Here is a 23,446-nt window from a genome sequence, read left to right as displayed (position 1 = left end):
AGTTTCTTTTATTAAATATATGTATGTTATTTGTACGGGGCCGTTGGGGCCAAAATACGATTGCATAATAGCATGAGATTCGGAATACAGTCGGTCGGCACTCTGACTGTCGATCGTCGCGAATAAACGCTGCAACGGCGGGCACGTTTGACGTCGGGAGGCGTACATGAGCTACCAACCTCCCGCCGACTGTACCGGCCGGATCTATGTATTATGTAGAGCACGGGTCAGACTGGTCCACAGAGCACCGGTCGCAATAAGGTACACGATAGCTACAAACTTGCCCAATCGAACTATTCTTGGTGACCCGTGTGTATTCTGCGAAGAGTATTAATGTATAATGTCATAAATGCTCATTCCACTGGTAACAGTATGAGGGCTCACGGTGAGCAAAGACGAAGCGTTCGGCAACCCGCGCGCTCTAAAGGAGCCCGGGTCTGCACGCCGGCTACGGTGCCACAACATGCAAAACGGCCGGTCCCGTGTTGTTCTGAAACGGAACGGACGCGCCAGCGCGCCTTAGCGAATCCCAGGCCGGCGTTTGCATATCTTCAAGCGCTTTAACGAATCACAAGATCACGGTAGGCGTGGCTACGACAGCAACAACCAGCCACCGACCACCATTTAGGCAACTACAGCAACAACACCGTTATACACACAACTGCATTATAATCGGACTGCTGTGGGCGTGGTTTCGAAGGTGGCAACAACCAATGCATTGGCCAGCGCCGTCACGTGACCGTACGCAATAACCAACCACAGACAATCATGGGCGGTTCATGTTAGTACACAGCGCCGCAGCTGGCGAGACCAAGATTATAAAAGGGAGTGCGGAGCACAAAATCAGTCAGTAGTCAGTCCTACCTCACCGTAGCAAGACCTACCCGGGCAGACTTAAGCGGTTCGGGACCTTCTGACACGACACATCTACGCCGTAGCAAGACCCATCACGGGCAGACTTGCGCGGTATAGAACACTCACGACACATCTACGCCGTAGCAAGACCCACCACGGGCAGACTTGCGCGGTATAAAAACACTCACACGGTACAGATACTCCGTAACAATTCTCTAAACAACTGAACCAGCATCAATACAGTCCACTCAAACAATTCCTGTACGGAACATATATGATATTTTATTATATTATCAACAAAACACACACAATTTATAGTGTTCAGTGAACTAATTTTCATATTGAAAAAAAAAAATATCTTGACAACAAAATCTGTCTTTACCCAACATTCTAGTCGGCCACAACAGAAAATATACAATTGTCGTCATCTAAAATATATTAAACACGTCATATAACGAAGAAGTTGCATCCATATACCAGTAATAATAAGGCATTATTATACATTGTTGTATACAAGTATATAACTCATACTACAGGTAATCACCTTAAAACTGAATTATATTATCTACTTTATCCGATCTTTATCGCTTTATCGCTTTATTGGAATAGGCATTAGTGGATATTTTTAAAAGGCATAAAAAAATGTAATTATATTATCGTTTAATCATAATTTAATCTTTATTTGTATATAACAGCATAAAATTAATAAACGCTATACTACTGCTATATTTTTGTAGTTTATATTTATTTATTTATTTTCTTCCGAAACACATCACATATGCCTAATAAATTAGTTTTTGTGAAAAAAAAAATATTTAAGTATAAAGTTTAAACCATGATTTAGGCATTTAGTTTTACTGATAAAATGCATATAAATATATATTTTTAAAGAAGAAGGATCATAATTCATAATGTAGTTTTAAAAAAAATATGATAAACACAATTTATAGAGTTTAAATAGTAAACGCCAATTAAATTAAAATTACATTTTTAACATCATTAAGTTTAGCGTAAATTAATTACAATATATACAGTAAATTACAAAGATGAATAAATAAATAATAAAATTAAAACAAACTAAACTTACTAAACAAACCAACTAATTTAATCTAGATATATTTTAATCCGTTTTTTTGTTTTTTTTTTCATACTATTATTATTGTTATGTATATATTATTGTTAAGCTCCATTCTTGTGTAAAAAAATATTGATGCTTAAGGCCAATTACCTTTGTTGTTGAGAATCAATTAAAATTTAAAAAAATATATGTATCGGGGAAGTATAGATAACAGCTTTCCAATCTGATATTCAAAAACGAGTAACTATATACTCGTTGACGATTTTTACCAATCAATCACTACCTTACAATTATGAAAATATTCTACCATTACGAAAAAAAACAAAATCAAATTGTACACAGAAAATAAAAAGATATACAAAATCAACGACGAAAATCTTGCGAAAAATCGGCTAGAAGCATTTTATCACAATATAATACCAACCAAAAACATATTAATATATAGCAAAATGATGACATAAAAATAAATAATGAAAATTGTAACTATACAAACAAAAAAAAACAATATTTTATCTTATATTACTTACTATAATTATTTATCATATACCTACCAAATTATTTTAGTATACATGAGACTTCTTAGAAAGAAATAAGATGTTCTTTTAAAGTGAAGATATTAACATAAAACATTAAAAACCATGATAAATATATTTCAATATTATACTATCATACATAGTTATATAGTAAAAATTATAAAATTTGCAAATTAAAAAAAAAAATCCTTTCAATTAAAACACTAATATATTTGTAACTAAAATAAAAGTATTATAATAAATGAATACACTAACGAGTGACCACTGTGGAATGGCAACGAACCAAGATAAATACACAAAATTGATTACTCAAGTGCTTTGAACTTATAATAGTGTAGGATATTAAAATCCAAATTCAGAAAATGTTAGTCTTATTTTGATTTGTCATCGCCGTGGTTAATTTAAATGTCTATCCACTATAATTGTTGTTTATAATAAAACCCTAAATAACAGATATGTAAATTAAATATTATAATTTTGATTTTGTTGAATAGTGACAATGACGCCCGAAAGTGTAATATTTTTCATATATTAAGTTGACATAACTATATTATTTTTACGATAGTTAAGACTACAATGTTGTTGAGTGAATATGTTAACTATGAGGTGATTACAATTTTAAATATAAAAACTTAAAAATGTAAATTAAATGTGATTCTAACAAACATAGATTATGTTGTATACTTATATAATGATAATGCTAGCAAATATATAATATTCATACTTGATCTGTAATCATATTTTTATGATTAACAATTAGATTCAAAAGAAACATAAATTTACCAAATAATTTAGGCGAAAAAACGTGAACATAATAGTATATATTAGATAAATTAATATTATATTTGTAACCAACGATATATAAGCAAGGATACTCAACAAATTGTATACATCCATATATTTTCTTGGGTTACGATTATTATAAAAACATAAGAAATAAACAAGAAGAAAGAAAGAAGGCCAATTGATCTACGATTTTACATGAGTTTAGACCGACCAAGGTTATAGCTTCTGAGTAGTAATATTTTTTCATATCACGTATTTCTCATCAGTTCTTTTTTCAATATTTCCACAAGTTTTTTTTTAAATATTATAAAACACTGTTATTTAATAAGTTTTCACCTGCGGTAACTAAATTTAGATAAAATATAACATTAAGAAACACTAGTTTAAAATTATAACTATAAGTAACTAATACGAAGTATATACATATTGTAAGTATATTGTCTAATATCAATTAGCAAATTATTTAGATATTAACAATAAACTTTTTCATAAAACCGATTTATGTACATAATACATCACAACTATACACATTTATAACATATTATACTCAACACATAAATTACATTATGGTTAGTATTTAGTGTGAAAAATGGCAAGGTAAACTTGGCAAAAAGTATATGATTTAATATCAGTTTAAAAATATACTTTTGCTTTTTGGCTATCAATTATTTTTATTACAGGAAATTCAGCAGTTTGAATTTAGTAATCTACAATTTGCATTTTAAATCAAGCAAATTTTATAAAATTAAGATTTCCAATAAGTAATATCTTGTTGGTTTTATTTAATTAAGCATCAGAAATCTGAGAAATATTTTTAAAAAATAGTGATAACCTAATTTACAAGCATTGAAATATCTATATTTCTTACTGTCCAAACATTTTTATTTTAGTATTCTGATTAGAGCTTGTGTTATAATATTATTATGTACCTATACTACAAATATTTAGGATTAATTTATCTATTCACATATTTTAAGATAGAAAAAATGTTGAAAAACTTCATGAATCACTTTTATAAATGAAATATTAAACGTAAATCAGGCACGATATAACTTTAAAAAAAATTTAATTTTTCAAATTGAATTAATTCGTCCATAAAAAAAAAAAAATGTAAAAACCAATGAAATGAAATAATCTAAATCTCGAAAATATAGCAGTAAATCTATGACTAAAATTGCAAGTTTATAATTTTGTATACACATAATAAGTAGATATACGAATAGCTAATATGTTCAGTGTTCACAACTACCAATATTATATCAATATTTTTTTTTTTCAAAACAATTTTATTGTACCTAATCTCATTTATATATTTACCTGATAGCGTATCGCCAGCAATATAATATGTAAATCATATACAATGCACAGATAGACGACAGACAATGCTACTGTTTCTCTTGCGTAACCCGTAACCGATTTAAGACTATATAATATATTATATTATTTACGTATTTGCATTCAGGACTCATTCACTTTCCAATGTATCGATTCAATAGCCTTACATATACATGTATATATAGGTATAATATATTTGTTTACTTTTAAACATAAGTATATTCCATATGTTCTATCATACTGCATATGCAGACATACAGTGCATGGCTTTCTGAAAATCGTTGAATTATTAAAATACAATAAGTATCTTTGAGAAGGTTAAATATATTTAAAACCAATACCATTATACAATAGTTCAGTTTAGTATAATACAACGGTGTAAGAATGAATTTATCAAGTATTAGGCGCGTGTATGAATATTGTTGTTATATGTATGGTAATATAACATTTTGTATACTTGAAAAAAACGCATTATTAATTTAGACACGTATGCACTGACTGTGTGAGTATTTCGACATTTCATATGTTTCAAAAACTACAATTTCGAAATTAGTATCTCCGATAATTTTGGCTATAGGCTTGTTTACCTCGAAATTAAATTTTTTCTCTCCCGCTAATATAATACATATTTCATTATTATATTGAGCTCTACGCGCTGCTACAGCTGCTGAGAGACGGTATTTAAAAAAGTGTATTGCAGTCCATTAATATAACATCGGGTAGACATATTATACATAGGTAGGTACTGTCAAACTAGGCAAACTGTATAAATAATATCATAATATCGATTTTAAACTGGAAAAAATCTACGATCGTAGGTGCGATAAAATTTTGTGCACCTATATAAAATATTATTGCATTATACTTATAATATAACATAAGCGCAAATAATATGGGTCAATCGCCCGTGCCTCATAGGTAGTATAAGCGTGGTTATAAAGGCGTTATGGTTTGACGTGATAAATTACAAGGTGACGCACCAAGACAAGACAAATACGTATATATTATAGGTATAAATGTATAATATGTATAAACGTCTCATTATATTATCAGACAATAATACAATAATTATGGCTCGAGGGTACCTATATGGCCATGTTCAATACTATATACTATATACCAGATACCTATAGAGTTGATATATATTATTATAATTTATATTGTATAACAACAAGGTACGATCAACGAGTTTACTCACTGCTCAACCATGGTGTCGTTGCATTGGCATGTGTACATGCTTATTATACTAGTTTGAAAACAAATTACTCTAGAATCATTTTAGCTGTACAAGTGTATACAACAGATGACATACCAAAATTATTAAAAACAACAATTTATTTGAGGCGCACGTCGTAGATTTTTTGAAAAAATACAGAATTTAGTCTATTCCTTCACGTGGCAATTTTTAATAACTTTACACGGTCTATTTACAAACAGTCGTCTACAGCAAGTACAAACGCTGTGTCCGTAACACTGTAGGCCTCCGTACGATTACTACAGTAAATAGTAATCCATTATTGTTGTAAAAAACACCACATCAACGTAGGTATTAACTATAGGTATTTATAAGTATATATGATCAATAAGATGTAAGAAACAAAAAAAGTATATACATAAGGGTAAAGGTTTGCGAGAAAATTACATTCCAAACTCGAGGGCTGATGTAATGTGATGCACAAGTGCGAAACCCCGTGGAGTATGACCATTGCACCATTCTATACTGCACCTGGCCACCTAACCTCCAAACGCAACCCTCTGAAAATTATATAAGAAGTAAAATTATATCATTTTATTTAAGGTCAGATAATGCTCACGTCACCCGAGTACAAAACGCGACCTGTGTAAACTTTTCGAAACAAATGCGGCCTAATGTATAGCCGTCATTAATAATAATAATAATTATGATTATAATAGATTATTGAACGTTTGACGGATGTTTAAAATCGATTATATTTAATTCATTGTATCATGCAGTGGTTACGGTAAGTGTATATATACTGTATATATAATACGACGCGGACGCGTATTACAGTCACCTCGAGTATTTGGTTCAGGGACCATTGAGTCGAAAAAAAATAGTATAATGCATTATACGCACGGCACCCGATTTACAAAGAAGCACAATGTTGGGCGAATCGCATTATTATCATAATATAATAATAAGCAATAACAGATAAGAGTATCAAATCGTCGATCAGAATCATCAAACAGTGTCAATCCATATAGGTAGGTGTATCTGGTGTATTATTTATATGTATATATTTACACAATGTATTATAATATATTCATATCATATATTATTGTGAACGGCTAAAAGCGGTGAAAGTTTCGATCGATTCAGATTATTCACCGGACACATAATATGACTATATGACTTTACGTATCGTGCGCGGTGCATCTTAATGTAGCAGCAAACTGGCTAAGTACGATCGATAAAATGCCGATAACGGCAAATAGTAGTAATAGATATAAAAATTACCGACAACGTATATATATATATATATTAATACAATACTATTACATACAAATATGCATCGTTCACTGCCGACCCACTTGATATAAACTATAAAGGTACAATAAACATGATATATAATGTTATAATATTATATAAGTCATAGCTCCCGATCTTTATATTTTACGACGCTTAAATAATAATAAACAAATCGTCTTGTCGTAATATTATTATTATCTCCGCGGGATGACAAATATTTGACGTCTGTGCGCTACAGTGAAGACATACATTATACAACAACAACATTGTAACAACACGCCTATATTATATTATGATATCGACTGACGGTGTGACAACGAGAGTAAAATATAATATAATGATAATATGGTTTTATTCCTAACCAGTAACTGCATCTGCAGATAACAAGTTATATTATCGCAATCGACGAGTGTGGGCTGCAGCTATCATATCAATTGAGGATTTTGATTTTTTTTCCAAGTCAGCTGTTGCTGTACAACCTACATAGGTCCAAGGAATTCGTTCTGATACAAAACATATAAGGTATGAAAATGTCAAACTTCGCGGCGACTAATTAGACGCACGCAATGTATCCGCGCCAAGGTCTACCCCGTTCGAGTTGTTTTGTATCTATTTAATCTTATCAAATCTTTCATTGCACGTAAAGAATCTTGTTGAAATAAAGCGTTCATATCGGCAACTTTACGCATATTCAAACATACGAGGGTCGATTATACACATAATTTGACATTCCGTAGTTTTTCTAACTTGTTGTTTTACTGCCCTTAAAAGCAGTTCAGTGCACATATGATTGTACCTTTACTTCGAACAACCACCGTTGATCGTTCTGATGACAATTTTTTGTTCGTTTATTAAAAACTCTTAATATCGTGCAATTGTTTACCAACCGTTCACATTCAGTGTATTTTTTTTTTTTTGTTTTTTTTTTTTCTAACAGTGACCGATTACGTGATATAATATCATATATGCAATAGCGTCATTATGTAAGTACAAATAAAGACCCACAGAAGAGTATCAAATCATCATGACCACGGTTGAATGCACTATCGGTGATAAATAATACAACTTACCACGTATATTATGCGCTTTTAACGAACCAAACGCTTGAAAACCGTGGTAATCGAATAAGTCATTTCAAACGACCAGTCGATCTATAATGCCGCGAAAAGAATTTTAAAAATGACCTGAATTAAACCTAACATCTTCACTTGAGATTAGAATTCTTTGCACTTTTAAGCCTTAAGACTTAAGTTTTTCAAACTTAACAACAATTGGAATGATACGAAAATATGTTTATATGATTTTGGTAATTTCGCTTGACATGAGCGGTAAACATAAAATTGAATATATTCTGCAGCTCGTTCTGAAGACTTACGGGACATTCTAACCAGTTTTCAGAATAATTACATCCATCGATCAATAAACGATAATAACACACAACTATATTCCCACGTGGGGTGCGTGTACGACATAGACAGCTGCTACAAATCATTGCCGCTAACCATCATATCGTATACCTTCGCCACCTATACAACACTATGCGTGATCGTCAACTTCAAATCTATACGTATATACAACGTTATAAAAATAAACTAAGCCAATACCAGCAATCATTGTTATATGCCGGCATAACGCAAAATTTTATTTTCTTATAAAATCTAGGAGTACACAACATAATAATTGATTTTATTGATTTTTGGCTCAATTTCAAAATACGTAATATCAGGCTGGAGCATGAATTGGCCGAGGTCGTTTATAACACGAATTCGTCGAGGGCACAAATATTGTTCTTCCCCAAACACGTGTTAATTACACGATTAAAACTTGAGGACCGATATCTTTAAATCAGTCTAAAACGTGTATTAAAATTCACTTTCACGTTTACAAAAAAATCATATGTATTGTAAAAGCGTTTTATGTATCGACTCTATATTAAAATTTAAAATACATAGGTAATACTTGTAGTAGGTAATAGGTATACACCATACAGTGTTCAAGTTTTTCCGTCGATCCGGCACAAAAAAAAAAACCAAAAAAACTTAAATTATTACATTGTTAACATTTTTACGTGTGTACGATGATTTTGATGGCGAGGAAGTTAGATAAGTAAGAAAGATGAGTCAGGAAATCGGCCAACATGGGATACAACCTATACCGGTATATGCTCTAAACGGATACTATAGTACCTACTAGCTGCTGTGTCCTAACTCCTAACGCCTTATTATACCCTAGAGATCTGCAAGTCGTAACACACAGAATATACAGTATATTATGCATTTTGTAACTACGCAATATAATTTATATAATCAGGGAAATCTTATTTTCCATTAAATATTATAGTTTTGTATGAAATATTCACTAAACATTTCCAAACATTGAAACTTATTTATTATTCATTATGTGTTTATCAATTCCGTGTACTAACTGAATAGTGGAAAGTATTTTTCTGTGCTGAAGAAGATATAAATAAGATTAAAATCAACTTAACAATGACTTGATTACTTATCATTACTTTCTACACAAAGTTAACTTACATGATCTTCGATGACATAACAAATGAATTTTGTTTAAAAAAAAAACTATTTGCTATATCATGTAACTCTGATCGTGGGGGGATCAATAGTACTGCAGTTGATCAGTAAGGGCAACATTTTCTAGCTTTATTAGACATTGAAATAACTAAATCAAGCCCTGTAAACATAACTCACTTTGAGGACTTTGGAACCTTGACGATAGGCAGCGGATCAGTGGACCTAAGCGGTTCGGCCGAGATGGCCTGTCGAGTGGGCCGGCCTTTGAACGAGGAGCCCGGAGCATGGCCGTGGTGATTGCCATTACAGCAACTACCACCGCCGCCGTTGCCGTACACGACCAGATCGTCGGCCGACATCTGGATGGCCATAATGTGATGGGTGAGCGGCCGAACCACCTGTCGGAACTTGTCGATTTCGTTGCGCAGGTGCCGAACACTAGCGTCACGCTCGTCGAGCCGGTGCTCCAGTCGGGCGATGTAGTCGTCTTTTTTCCTCGACTCGGATATCCGGCGGGCCAGCTCGGTTTCCAGGTCCCGCAACCTGTTCATCACGGACGTACTCATCGCGAGTGCGGGCGGTGTCACACGCGGGTCGGTCGCCAGAGACTGGTGCTGTAAGTCTATATTATATTTTCGTACCGTCGTTTACACACGTATATCGCGGCGAGTGCTATATTATATTGTGTAGCTGCAGTGTGGTTTCGGACGCGTCAAACCGACTGTCGTACACGCGCGACGGTGCGGTGTTGCGTTTACGTGTTCCGAGCGTATAGTATTATGTGATTTCCCCTCCGCTGTCTCGTTGCGTGTAGACAGCCGCTGCAACACAACCGGGTCAAGGATCTGTAAAACGATGATCGATTTCAATTCCACGCGCGGCGACCGGCCGGCCGCAAGGTCCTCCGGTCGGAACGAGCCGCGAAAACCGGCCGCGGGAGTTACGGCACATAATAGTAATATAATAATATGACAAATCTATGCGGCGTTAAAAATCGATAATATGATCAATAAGGAGTCTATAGTTATACACGGGCAACGACAAGTGGGTGGATGGGTGCGCAAGAGTGTCCGGGGTGACGAAAATTCGTGATACGGGCCTACCGCAATCGCCGAAATGATGATGTTGGCCGTGCGTAATACTATTTTTAAACGGCAAAAAAACACGTTTTACGTAAAATAATAAACTTAAATATTATACTCCATTTCATATGATATACGATAAACGAGCTCGTAAAAAATTAAGTAGATACATATCACGCATATATGTATAGTGTACGTGTTGTATTGTGTGTGTGTGCACGATACAATATACGCACAAAATATAAGTCGTTGAACGACGATTTAACTTCACCATAATTTACGATTTTGGCGTGTCTTTATTTTTTTATTAGTCTTGTTCTTATTATAATATTTATTTTGATCGTTAACGAGCATTTTTACGTGAAGATTATTATCTTCGGGGTCTTGCCGCAGCTCTATATTTAGAAGGGGCTAACTAATATATTATACGTGCACACAAATGCGTGATGACGACGTTATTATTTATTTATATTAGCGATTAGTATCGGATGTAATATCGAACACGTCGATTTATAAAAAAGCTGCACGTCGTTGACAGTTGCACACGTATCTCTTAAAAGAAATACAAGTGAAATGAAGCAGGAGTTCGTGATGAATTTTAGCGGGGCTTGACCGAGCTTTAAGAGGTCTGTGTCCACGGGAACGCGAAATAGGTCATGGAACGGATTAAAGGTACCTAACAGATCGAAGACGTATACCTCTATTCAATAACGCATGACGTATTAAGTTCAGTTGCTACTTAACTGCGATAACGCATCGGTACATCGCAGATATAACGTCTTGTCGTTAACAGGCACGTACACAACAACAAATTCGGTGGGATGGGGAGTTCATACCTACACATAAGTAGAAAATATTTATATTTAGAAATTTTGTGAGTTATAGCTCTGATGTAGATTGCAGACTTCCTATATGCGGATTAATATGGTCTGGACTCTAAATAGATAAAAAGCAGTGGACATATTTATCGAAATTCATGATGAACAGATGAACTCGAGTTATGCGAAAAATCCTTGCTTTGAAAATATTGGAGATTAAAGATTGTAAAAACAGCATAAGTATAGCCGATATTGCTTCGCGTCACTTTCTGGAAAACCACGCGCAATGAGTGCTGTTAACGCTGTTCAGCACAAATGCGATACTCAATTAAATTATCATACAATATAATATTATGATGAATTTTCGATCGGCGACTAGATGAAAACTACCAACGCGGTTGTCTACACCACTACACCGGTGTTTCTTGACGTTTTTACTGCGACAGCCCCCAATAGGTATGAACATTTAGAAACGCTAGTCTATTACACGATATTTTACATTCACGAGTCACGAGTACGTACGCTGTGTGGACAGAGCGGCAAACGACGCCGAAGGAGATATACTCGAGCGGAACGAATTATTATTTTTTCGGAATATTATGTTTTATTAATATTATTGCTAAAAAAGTTATATACTGATGACGCGACGGTTGACGGACATCGGTTGGACACCGCACATACGTAGATAGACGCTGGAAACGACTGGTGGCGGCGGGCGCGACGATGTCCACAGTCGGTGCCCGGGACGTGACGCGCGATCGCCTCCGCCATCACTCCCACCACGGCAGGAGGTGACGGCAGCCACCTGAGCTTCAAGGTGGGCACCCACGGGCCACGGAGACGCTCGCTTGTCTCCGCCGCCGCCACGCTCGTTTCGTGCGCGCACTACCTCTCTCACACCATCTCACTCTCTACAACTATCCATTTACCTATATATATAATATATATATATATATATATATATACATCACTCTATCTCTGGTAACATTAATTGTTACATACTATACTTAAAGTATAGTATGTAAATAATATATATATATATAAATAAATAAATAAATAAATAGTACATAAATTACACACTATAGAATTGACCTACACATGCATTACTTATTATTATTAAAGTGACACACGGTATTTACCACCACCAATAGGAGCGAATTCAAATATACTATTTTATTAACAGCCATCTTCAAATATACAGTAAAGTAGGTAGGTATACTAAATAAAACAAAAAAATCAAGATTGTGTAATGTTTAACTTAAATTAATCTTGAATGCAATGTAGCTATTCAATATTTTCTCTAGTGCATTGAAAAACAATGAATCATACGTATATTTATAATTATAATGTCATAATAACAAATTTCAAAATATTTAATTTATAAAGATGAGTTCTAATATAACTAAGATACCGCAAAAAAAAAATTTGAATAAGATATAATCAGTGGTGTGCCCGGGAGAGACGTTATATAGGTTATATCCCTTCATTGTCTCATTAAGTCATTGATCTGTGTCTTCGGTATTAACACCACAATTTATTTAAATGCATTAATATAGGTATTACTTATAACATGCCCCCCGCATTAATAATTCCAGGCCACTGAATACAATCAAATGATTAAACAAAATGAATCAACAGAGTTGATATGGTAAAGTGATTATATTATACATTGATTTCTAGGGGTGACCTAGGAATTTGTTACACGAAATAACAAAAAAAGAAAAACTAGCGCAAAATTAATCAACAGTTATATATTTGGTTCTATAAAGGCATCATCGGTACTGTAGTAAATAAAAATCCATCATAATTACGACAAAAAATGTTTCCTTAATTTGATAAAAAAAACTTCTCGTAGAATTCTCAAACCCCTAGCTACGAAAAACTTGTCTTTAGAGGGAATTTAAATTTTCCCTTGGATAACTATATAATATCGTAGTTGGGGGGGGGGGGTTACTTAATTGACCTAATTGGCTGTAGTTAGGGGGACAACGTTACCATAGGAACATTCAATTTAAGCATAATTATTATGATTAACTAAATAACTAGAATATTACAAAAACTACGAGTTCTTTAATTCTTTATTATGCATCTTAAGTAGGTACTTCTCTAACTATTGGTGTGCACACTTTGCACGCTACACTGTATAACAGGCGCGGATTCAGCCTAAATTAAAATTAGGGGCGGATTAAAAATATTGAAATATATTTACCCCTACTAATAAATACGAGTATATATATATATATACTTTATACTTTCTTATTATAAATATGCAATAACTGCTTATTGATTATAATTAATATTATTTTTCTTAAATTGAATTGAATTTCTTTATTGAATTATTTACAATTTAAAATTACTCTTCTATTATCAAATACCTTTTTAAAATTTCAAAATAAAATATTGTTTACAAATTTAAATGTCAACCATGTTGTAGTAGTAACTTGTAAATCATATAACAAAATAATATATCACGTCGCACTTCCAACTGCGAATGGAATATAAGTGATGCGTGTGTATCGACGGATTTCCATTATCAAACTGTAGACAGTATTATCTTAAATCTTTATTGATACAATCGTCAGCCTCCACAACAATTTTGCTATTAAGCAGTGAGCAGATAGCCAATAACTAATAATCAATATACATATTCAGTAGGTCATAATTTTGTTATCAACCATTTATAAATGTGTGTTAGTGTTATTAAAATAAAATACGACGATTTATGACTGAATAATACAACAATACATTTACCATAGGGTAATACAACATATTAAATTTAAATAATACATTTGGGCTGAGCGTATAATATATTAATATTCATCTACCTCTTTATACGATCTGTATCTAGATTTATCCAACCATTGTAACATTTTTTGCTACATTATACACTAAATAGTAAATAAATACTTTATATAAGTTTCCCATTAAAAAAAAATAAAATATACATACTTAACACTTTTCTACTCCGTCAAAATTATTATTTAGTAGTTATCATTAAAATGGCACAATCAGTTTAACATTCACTATCAATATGAACGAACTCAAATAGGCAAATATACAGTTTTTCTATATTTATTCATATCTTTCGATATACTACAGGATAGTGAATTATTAAAATATAGCCAGGTAGACGTCTTTTCTAATATATAAAAACCCTCTTAGGACAATAGTTGAACTCAGGTTAAACCACCGAATTCGGCCAGTAAAATCAGTGGTTCAAGCGTAACCAAGGTTTAAACTATGATTGTAAAACAGGCCCTAAGAGAAAAGAACTCGAATTCACAGTTATGGAAAAAAACTTATCTCTATATAGTATATAGCCTGCAATATAAATCCTTCTTTTGATAGCAATATAATATCGTAATTAAATTTTCCCCATCCCCTCACTCAGATCACGTTACATTGTATATAAATACAGTTATCTAGAACGGGTGTTATTATTATTACCATATACAAATACGTAAGTGCATACATTGTTGTCGACTTGTTGTGTCGTGCCCGAAGAAACGCGGCCCTGTTGAATTGAAATCGCGTAGGACGTAGGTATATTATTGTTTTGTATGAAAAATATTATTCGTAAACGAGCTTGTGTAGGTCTTACTTTAGTCCCGTAGTGTCGAATGGAAAATAAACGATAATACGATCGCAAAAACCTGCACTGCGCCTGAGGTATCATTATAATATATACGTGGGTCGCGCGATTCCCGCATTCAGCTGAAGACTAGACAGAATACGGGTAGGTAGATATACCAAGACACCAGAATTATGTGTTAGTCGAGCGTTACTATTCCGTGTCGGTAATGAAAGGAAAAAAATATGAAATAATAATAGCAATAATTGGGCGATGGTCGAAAATATACGCATAAATTATACAAACGTCACACCGCAGGCGTGTCATTCGCGACGTCGTAAAAGTGACAGAATGTATCTCAAAGGGCCTCGACGAGTGTTTTTATACTAATTAACGATTTACGAAGGTGATAAACTAATAACCGTCTCGGATCACCGAGCGAGTAACTATAGAGGGCTTGAGTCACTGCTTAAAATCTTTTTTATTTTGCATTTGACGCGCAACGAGGGACCAAGACTGAAAAAAACAATTCTAAAATTTCATAAAATTGACATGCACATTATTTATATTTAGCTGCCTACCTAAAATTTTTAAACGGACTTAAGACCTAATAAACTGCACATTCTATAAGACCTGTACATTTTAACAAACAAACAATATATCACGCATTCACGCATATATAATTGTATTATGAATGAATAAAAAATAGGAGAAGAATCTCATTTTAGGTTAATTAATAATTAATGCAATTGGAATCATAATTTTACTTTTGACATTCGAAAAATTACTTAATTTACGTAATTTCGTATTATTATTAAATTATAATATAATAATTTGAAAATCTAAACGATCCAGTATCGTATCAAACCCCTGCAGTAATAATACAAACGTTTTTGAACTAGTTATTAAGTATATAATACATTATATATTTATATTTACTCCCTAATATAAGTCACTAACAACATATCATTATATGATAAATTACTTTAGATCACATGATATTATATTAAAAAATTATTTATTTTTTACCAATTCATATAAATATAATTATGTATTTAAGTGATAGGGCAGTCTCTTCCTGACTCATCAGAGTTATTAAATATCTTTCATAGTTGTATACCTCAACATAATTTCTAAAACTTACTAATCAAAGTAAGTATTGCTTAAACATAATACTTGAAACTTAATGAAAATACGAAATCCTAATTGCAGTTGAAAAAAAAATTGCTTTATACTCTTCCATAGCCCTCGTTTACCAGTTATGCGTATTTCACTTATTTATTGTTTTGATCGTATACTATTTATATTTTAATAATCTAATGATGTATTAATACGATATAATTTCTTTGGAATTCTTAAGCAAAACAAATCTGTATAATAAAATTTAAAATTAAAAAAAAAAATGTATGTAGGTATAAATGTATGTATAAATAACACGTACGTTTCACCAGCCCCCCCACTTTTATATTATAACAATTTTTTTATGCAATTATTTAGCACGTAATTAGCACGAATTTGCACGACTATTTTTGTAATTTGCACGATTTTAGATTGTGCGTAAAATCTAAAAATATCCATGGGGGGCTGAAGAAATATTTCACCAGCCCCGCCAAACATAAAAAAAGGCAAAACAGAATTAATTCCTGTGCCAATATTTAGCACGTAATTAGCACGAATTTGCACGACTAGACCCGGAATTCGCACCTCACTCCCCCGCCCACAAATCGAATTTTCCTTTTTTGCGCATTTCCCCAGCCCCCCACAAAACTTAAATAATGTGATTTTCAAACTTTTTCTTGTCCCAATATTTAGCACGTAATTAGCACGAATTTGCACGACTAGACCCGGAATTCGCACCTCACTCCCCTGCCCTACAAATCGAATTTTCTTTTTTGCGCATTTCCCCAGCCCCCCACAAAACTTAAATAATGTGATTTTCAAACTTTTTCTTGTCCCAATATTTAGCACGTAATTAGCACGAATTTGCACGACTAGACCCGGAATTCGCACCTCACTCCCCCGCCCTACAAATCGAATTTTCCTTTTTTGCGCATTTCCCCAGCCCCCCACAAAACTTAAATAATGTGATTTTCAAACTTTTTCTTGTCTCAATATTTAGCACGTAATTAGCACGAATTTGCACGACTAGACCCGGAATTCGCACGTCACTCCCCCGCCCTTCAAATCGCATTTTCCCAGAGTATCAAATCATAATCATATAATCATGTTTTGTTGTACATATATATATTTCATGATAGTATCACGACCATATTATATTATTTAGCGCGTCTTTTTATCAATATTAATTCTAATTATACATTTTCATTAGATATTATTCATTTCATTTCATTTCATTTGTAATTGTTATTGCGACCGATGACAGTCGACAGTAATCGATTTACGGTCTGCAGTGTGCATTTTTATATTTCTTGAGTGTAATTTTATAATAAATTAATTGCACGTATATTGGTAATTATAAAAACGAACATATAACCACAAAAAAACGTCGTCTTATTGGACCCACTAAGGAAAAAGCTATTTCTTTAATGTTTGATGAAGGAATGGCTTGTGAAACAATAAGAGAAAGAGAGGCTGTCCGGCTTATGAAAAATGGTATGTAAAAATGTTTTAATTACACAACTAATAAACGATTATAAATTGTAGCATTTAACAAGGTTTTTTAAATCAAGCTATTATACAATAATAATAATTAACTGGTGTAATAATATAATGATAACAATCAATACAATAGTAAAATTATTATAATAAAGATAATAGTCAATTTTAGATTCTGAAAGAGTGATGAATGTATTGATTCTAAAATGATTTGTATTTTTTTTGTCTATGTACAGCATAACTTGTTAAAATAATGTTGCAATTTCATACATGGGGGGTGGGGGGTGGTTGATGGTGCCTGATAGCAAAGTGAATATCCTTTGTGCATAAGAGAGATCAAAAGTATACATTTTCTAGCAGTTCTCAAAAAAATCGAGAAAAACAAAAACAAAAAAAGCGGGTAAGTCGTAGATGTCACTCTGCTGTACAGAAGGTTATAAGTGGGTTACTGTAATGGATGGAATGAAATTTGAATTCAATGATATTATATCATTGTATACGAAAAACGATTCTGAACTGAAACGGGGTTTATCTGTCTAGGATATATTATAGATTATTAAAAATTAATTCAAGCTTTTCTACCGAAAAAATAAATTTTTATCGATATTTATAGAAAAAAAAACTAAAAAAGTTGAAAAATTAAAATGTCAGTAAACAGCTCAAAACAAATCTAAATATTTTGAAAATTTTATCAAATATATAAAATGGCTATTTAAACATTCAGTCAACATTTCAAGTATCTGCGGTAATTTGTTTTAGAGTTACATTAATATTTTAAAAATGTTCATAAGATAGATACAAAAAAAAAAAATATTATACAATAAAATGATGTACAAGTTACTATAACCTCATATAGTTAATTCAAATTATAACTATAATATTTTACTTATATAATTATTACTTATTTAATATTTTATTCTACAAGAATCACGTTTCATTGTAGTTTTTTAATGTGACAGCTCACAGCTGTTTCGTCACAGTACTAATATTATTATTTTTGTTTAATTAGATATCACTAATTGAATTATACAATTTTGCCCTATAGTAGAATTAATAGCTATTTCTAAAATAATATAAATTCTTATCATACTTCAAAAAGCAACGTAAAACATGTAGCATCATAAATGATGGATTTAATACACATACAAAAAAAAATACACAATATATAATTATATTTGATACTCTGGGAAAATTCGATTTGTAGGGCGGGGGAGTGACGTGCGAATTCCGGGTCTAGTCGTGCAAATTCGTGCTAATTACGTGCTAAATATTGGGACAAGAAAAAGTTTGAAAATCACATTATTTAAGTTTTGTGGGGGGCTGGGGAAATGCGCAAAAAAGGAAAATTCGATTTGTAGGGCGGGGGAGTGAGGTGCGAATTCCGGGTCTAGTCGTGCAAATTCGTGCTAATTACGTGCTAAATATTGGGACAAGAAAAAATTTGAAAATCACATTATTTAAGTTTTGTGGGGGGCTGGGGAAATGCGCAAAAAAGAAACTTCGATTTGTAGGGCGGGGGAGTGAGGTGCGAATTCCGGGTCTAGTCGTGCAAATTCGTGCTAATTACGTGCTAAATATTGGGACAATAAAAAGTTTGAAAATCACATTATTTAAGTTTTGTGGGGGGCTGGGGAAATGCGCAAAAAAGAAACTTCGATTTGTAGGGCGGGGGAGTGAGGTGCGAATTCCGGGTCTAGTCGTGCAAATTCGTGCTAATTACGTGCTAAATATTGGGACAAGAAAAAATTTGAAAATCACATTATTTAAGTTTTGTGGGGGGCTGGGGAAATGCGCAAAAAAGAAACTTCGATTTGTAGGGTGGGGGAGTGAGGTGCGAATTCCGGGTCTAGTCGTGCAAATTCGTGCTAATTACGTGCTAAATATTGGGACAATAAAAAGTTTGAAAATCACATTATTTAAGTTTTGTGGGGGGCTGGGGAAATGCGCAAAAAAGGAAAATTCGATTTGTAGGTCGGGGGAGTGAGGTGCGAATTCCGGGTCTAGTCGTGCAAATTCGTGCTAATTACGTGCTAAATATTGGGACAAGAAAAAATTTGAAAATCACATTATTTAAGTTTTGTGGGGGGCTGGGGAAATGCGCAAAAAAGAAACTTCGATTTGTAGGGTGGGGGAGTGAGGTGCGAATTCCGGGTCTAGTCGTGCAAATTCGTGCTAATTACGTGCTAAATATTGAGACAAGAAAAAGTTTGAAAATCACATTATTTAAGTTTTGTGGGGGGCTGGGGAAATGCGCAAAAAAGGAAAATTCGATTTGTAGGTCGGGGGAGTGAGGTGCGAATTCCGGGTCTAGTCGTGCAAATTCGTGCTAATTACGTGCTAAATATTGGGACAAGAAAAAATTTGAAAATCACATTATTTAAGTTTTGTGGGGGGCTGGGGAAATGCGCAAAAAAGAAAATTCGATTTGTAGGGCGGGGGAGTGAGGTGCGAATTCCGGGTCTAGTCGTGCAAATTCGTGCTAATTACGTGCTAAATATTGGGACAAGAAAAAGTTTGAAAATCACATTATTTAAGTTTTGTGGGGGGCTGGGGAAATGCGCAAAAAAGGAAAATTCGATTTGTGGGCGGGGGAGTGAGGTGCGAATTCCGGGTCTAGTCGTGCAAATTCGTGCTAATTACGTGCTAAATATTGGCACAGGAATTAATTCTGTTTTGCCTTTTTTTATGTTTGGCGGGGCTGGTGAAATATTTCTTCAGCCCCCCATGGATATTTTTAGATTTTACGCACAATCTAAAATCGTGCAAATTACAAAAATAGTCGTGCAAATTCGTGCTAATTACGTGCTAAATAATTGCATAAAAAAATTGTTATAATATGAAAGTGGGGGGGCTGGGGAAACGTACGTATAAATAACTGTAACTAATGGCATTTGTCGCCGATGTTTATAAGAACAATAAAAAAAAAATTTCTTGGGAAAATCTATGATAAGCTTTCGAAGGAAAAAAAACAATTTTTTACGTTTAAAACAAATATAGGTACAATTAAACTATAAGATACTTAAGCTGTGATGAAAATTAACATAATACTCGTATTATAACCTGCAAATTAGATTTTTTTAATTACTAACGAAACGTACAAAATTATTATAATTATTTTTTTATTTTTTTTTTATTGTATCAATGAGCTTAGATTTTTGACGCGTAGTTGAGGTATTTTATTTTGTCAAAGTAATCCTGGCAGATGTCTTACGATAGTGATAGGATAGCTAATCTGTAATAAAATGTTGTAAAAAGACCACGAATATGTTAATTTATCTATATTAAACAAGTAGACATTTATTGTGATGATGTCGGGCGTTGGGTATGCAAATGAAAAATTACCAACTCCGCAGTATTCTAACCTGATTATTTAAACCTTAAACTAAAAATATCACCAAAATCTTTGCACGTCTGTCAGCTTTAATTAATGTTCCATACTATATGTACATAAGAGTGCCAAAAGCGATTTTTTTTGTCAGTAAAAAATAAAAAAACTGGAGAAATTAATGAAAAATATGTTTCAAAATGAATATATTCTATATAGATACTCTATAAGTGATATAATAAGCATAAGTGACCTCGCAATAGAATGCATTTTATTCGACGATAGTCAATTGTTAATTATTGGTATAACGCAAGAATTACAACCAAGCTTAAACTAAATATTTCATGATTAAGTAAAAAAATTATAACTTTTTTGCAGCATTGAGGTATCACTTAATATGGTACAGCATATACGGATTCCGATATTTAACCAAATATTCATATATTAATATAGGTATTAAATATTTATATATTATAAAAATATAAATTTTTTAAAGACGTACATATTAACTAAATATTGTGTATGACACGATTCAGCCATTTATAATAGAAACAACCATACACATTCGAATAGAGTAAGTATATTAGGTTGGAAATAAAAAATAAAATTAATGTTTTCTAGCGAGAATGGAATACTATACTGTATAGATAGGTATAAAGTAAGGTATAAGAATAAGGTATTGATAAAGTATATTATTTATAATGAATGTAAAGTAACAACACGAAAATACAGTCTGTCAAATATAACGATTTATAAATTAGTCTGTACAGTTATAGGTATTATATTATAACTAATAAGAATGAGTAGATTTTTTTTTAAGTGCGAGGTTATTGATTCTATACTATTTGAAACTTAAAAACATGATAAGTTTATCATTTCACAGGAACACAAAAGTCTAGGATTAAGGTCTATTTATTTCAGGTCTTTAGATAATATGGAATCGTTATTAAGTTTAAAGTCTAACCACGAGTTAACTAAACATGGATAAAATAATTATTACACAATTAAATACTGATTAAAATAATAAGTAAGGTTTAAGAAAATAAAAGATTAAACGCACAATAGCCTAAATAACAATAAATTCGTAACATTTTTGGGTCACTGATTAAAACAGAATAATAATAAATAAAACACACTTAACTACTTCAGTAAATTTAATTTTAAAATGTATGTATACAATGTGTAATACGTAGTATCTATTGTTTTAGTATGGCTATTAAGTAATATTATTTTCTATGGTACCTAGTAAAATACAGAGTGATACACCAAGCATTCTACCCCTTCCGTGTTTCCTTTAACAGTACATTAATTCTAATTCTAATTTTTGGAATTTTAATGTATATTAAAAATAACATACAAAGGAACACATTAGATTTTTAAGCAATTTAATGTCCACTGTCGTAAGAACAATTTTAAATTTCTAAAAACCAATAAATATTGAAAAATTCATCAGATCAATTAACAAGGTTTGGAACCAATGCTCAAGTTTTTAGTACTCAATAATTTGTAATTTACAGAAAACGATTTAAAAAATCATTTTTCAATCGATTAAATACCACAGTTATCTACTCGAATAGAAAACTGTTCATAATAATCAAGCTAGTTAAAGAAATCAATTTAAATCACGAAATCATATATTATGCTTAAAATCGTTGTTTACGAAAATAAATCAATGAGTCATTTTGTCCGAACGAAGAAAAAACTATTCCGATGCTTTAGTGTACATTATTATAGTACAGTATTACTAATATACTACGAGGAATGACATAATTGTTTACTATGTATAATGTATAATAGTATAATACAGGCAGGTACACGGTACACAATAAAAAAAACACTATTCAGATTATTTAGGGCCAACGAAATCGGTTTGAAGATACTCGTAGCCACATCTATTCGTCGAGTGATACACAAACGTTGGTTGTCACCATTGTCCGCTAGATGGCAGCAAACTAACGGAGCCACTTGAATATTATTTATTTATTCCGTTCGTCTACACTAAAAACGTGCTGTGACTATACAGTGTGCGTCGAGTCTTCCCACCAGCGTGGAGCCCCGGCAACGATCCAGAAACCAGATGATAAATATTAACATCAAATCACAGCTGCAACCGACGATCAACCACGAACACGGTCTATCTCTTCTCGCTTCGTTTGGATCGCGAGAAAACATCCAAGTCAGATTAGTGTGGTATCTGCGCAAAAGACCTCCCAACCGACGGTGGCAACGCGTAGGTCGAAAACCTTATCCCATGTAAATAATAATAAATTATGTTATGACATTATCAATGATCATAGTTTCAATGTTTACAACGAAAACGACGAAGATAATATTAATGACAAACGATAGATGATGGAACGACCACATTTTATATTTTTATGAGGTCCGACCACGAATTGCGGCGGCGTAGACGGCCAACCGAATA

General features: G+C 32.6%; 1 protein-coding gene across 3 annotated transcripts in view; it reads right to left on the bottom strand.

Moving 5' to 3' along the window:
- for (cGMP-dependent protein kinase for) overlaps positions 1-23,446 on the bottom strand; it is a 133,940-nt gene that overhangs the window by 59,046 nt on the left and 51,448 nt on the right. The window contains exon 1 of one of the 3 annotated variants that reach the window (XM_089224916.1): positions 9,787-10,432. The exons of the other annotated variants lie outside the window; for them this stretch is intronic. Coding sequence (XP_089081042.1) covers positions 9,787-10,175 — 389 coding nt within the window. The 5' untranslated portion in view covers positions 10,176-10,432. Of the gene's footprint in view, positions 1-9,786; positions 10,433-23,446 lie in introns of those variants that run through there. 3 annotated transcript variants of the gene reach the window in all.

The sequence above is a fragment of the Diuraphis noxia genome, unplaced genomic scaffold (assembly GCF_037042655.1).
Source record: "Diuraphis noxia isolate RWA-SAM2 unplaced genomic scaffold, SU_Dnox_SAM2 contig0003, whole genome shotgun sequence".
NCBI classification, from domain to species: domain Eukaryota; kingdom Metazoa; phylum Arthropoda; class Insecta; order Hemiptera; family Aphididae; genus Diuraphis; species Diuraphis noxia.
This window is presented reverse-complemented; position numbering and strand designations above follow the sequence as displayed.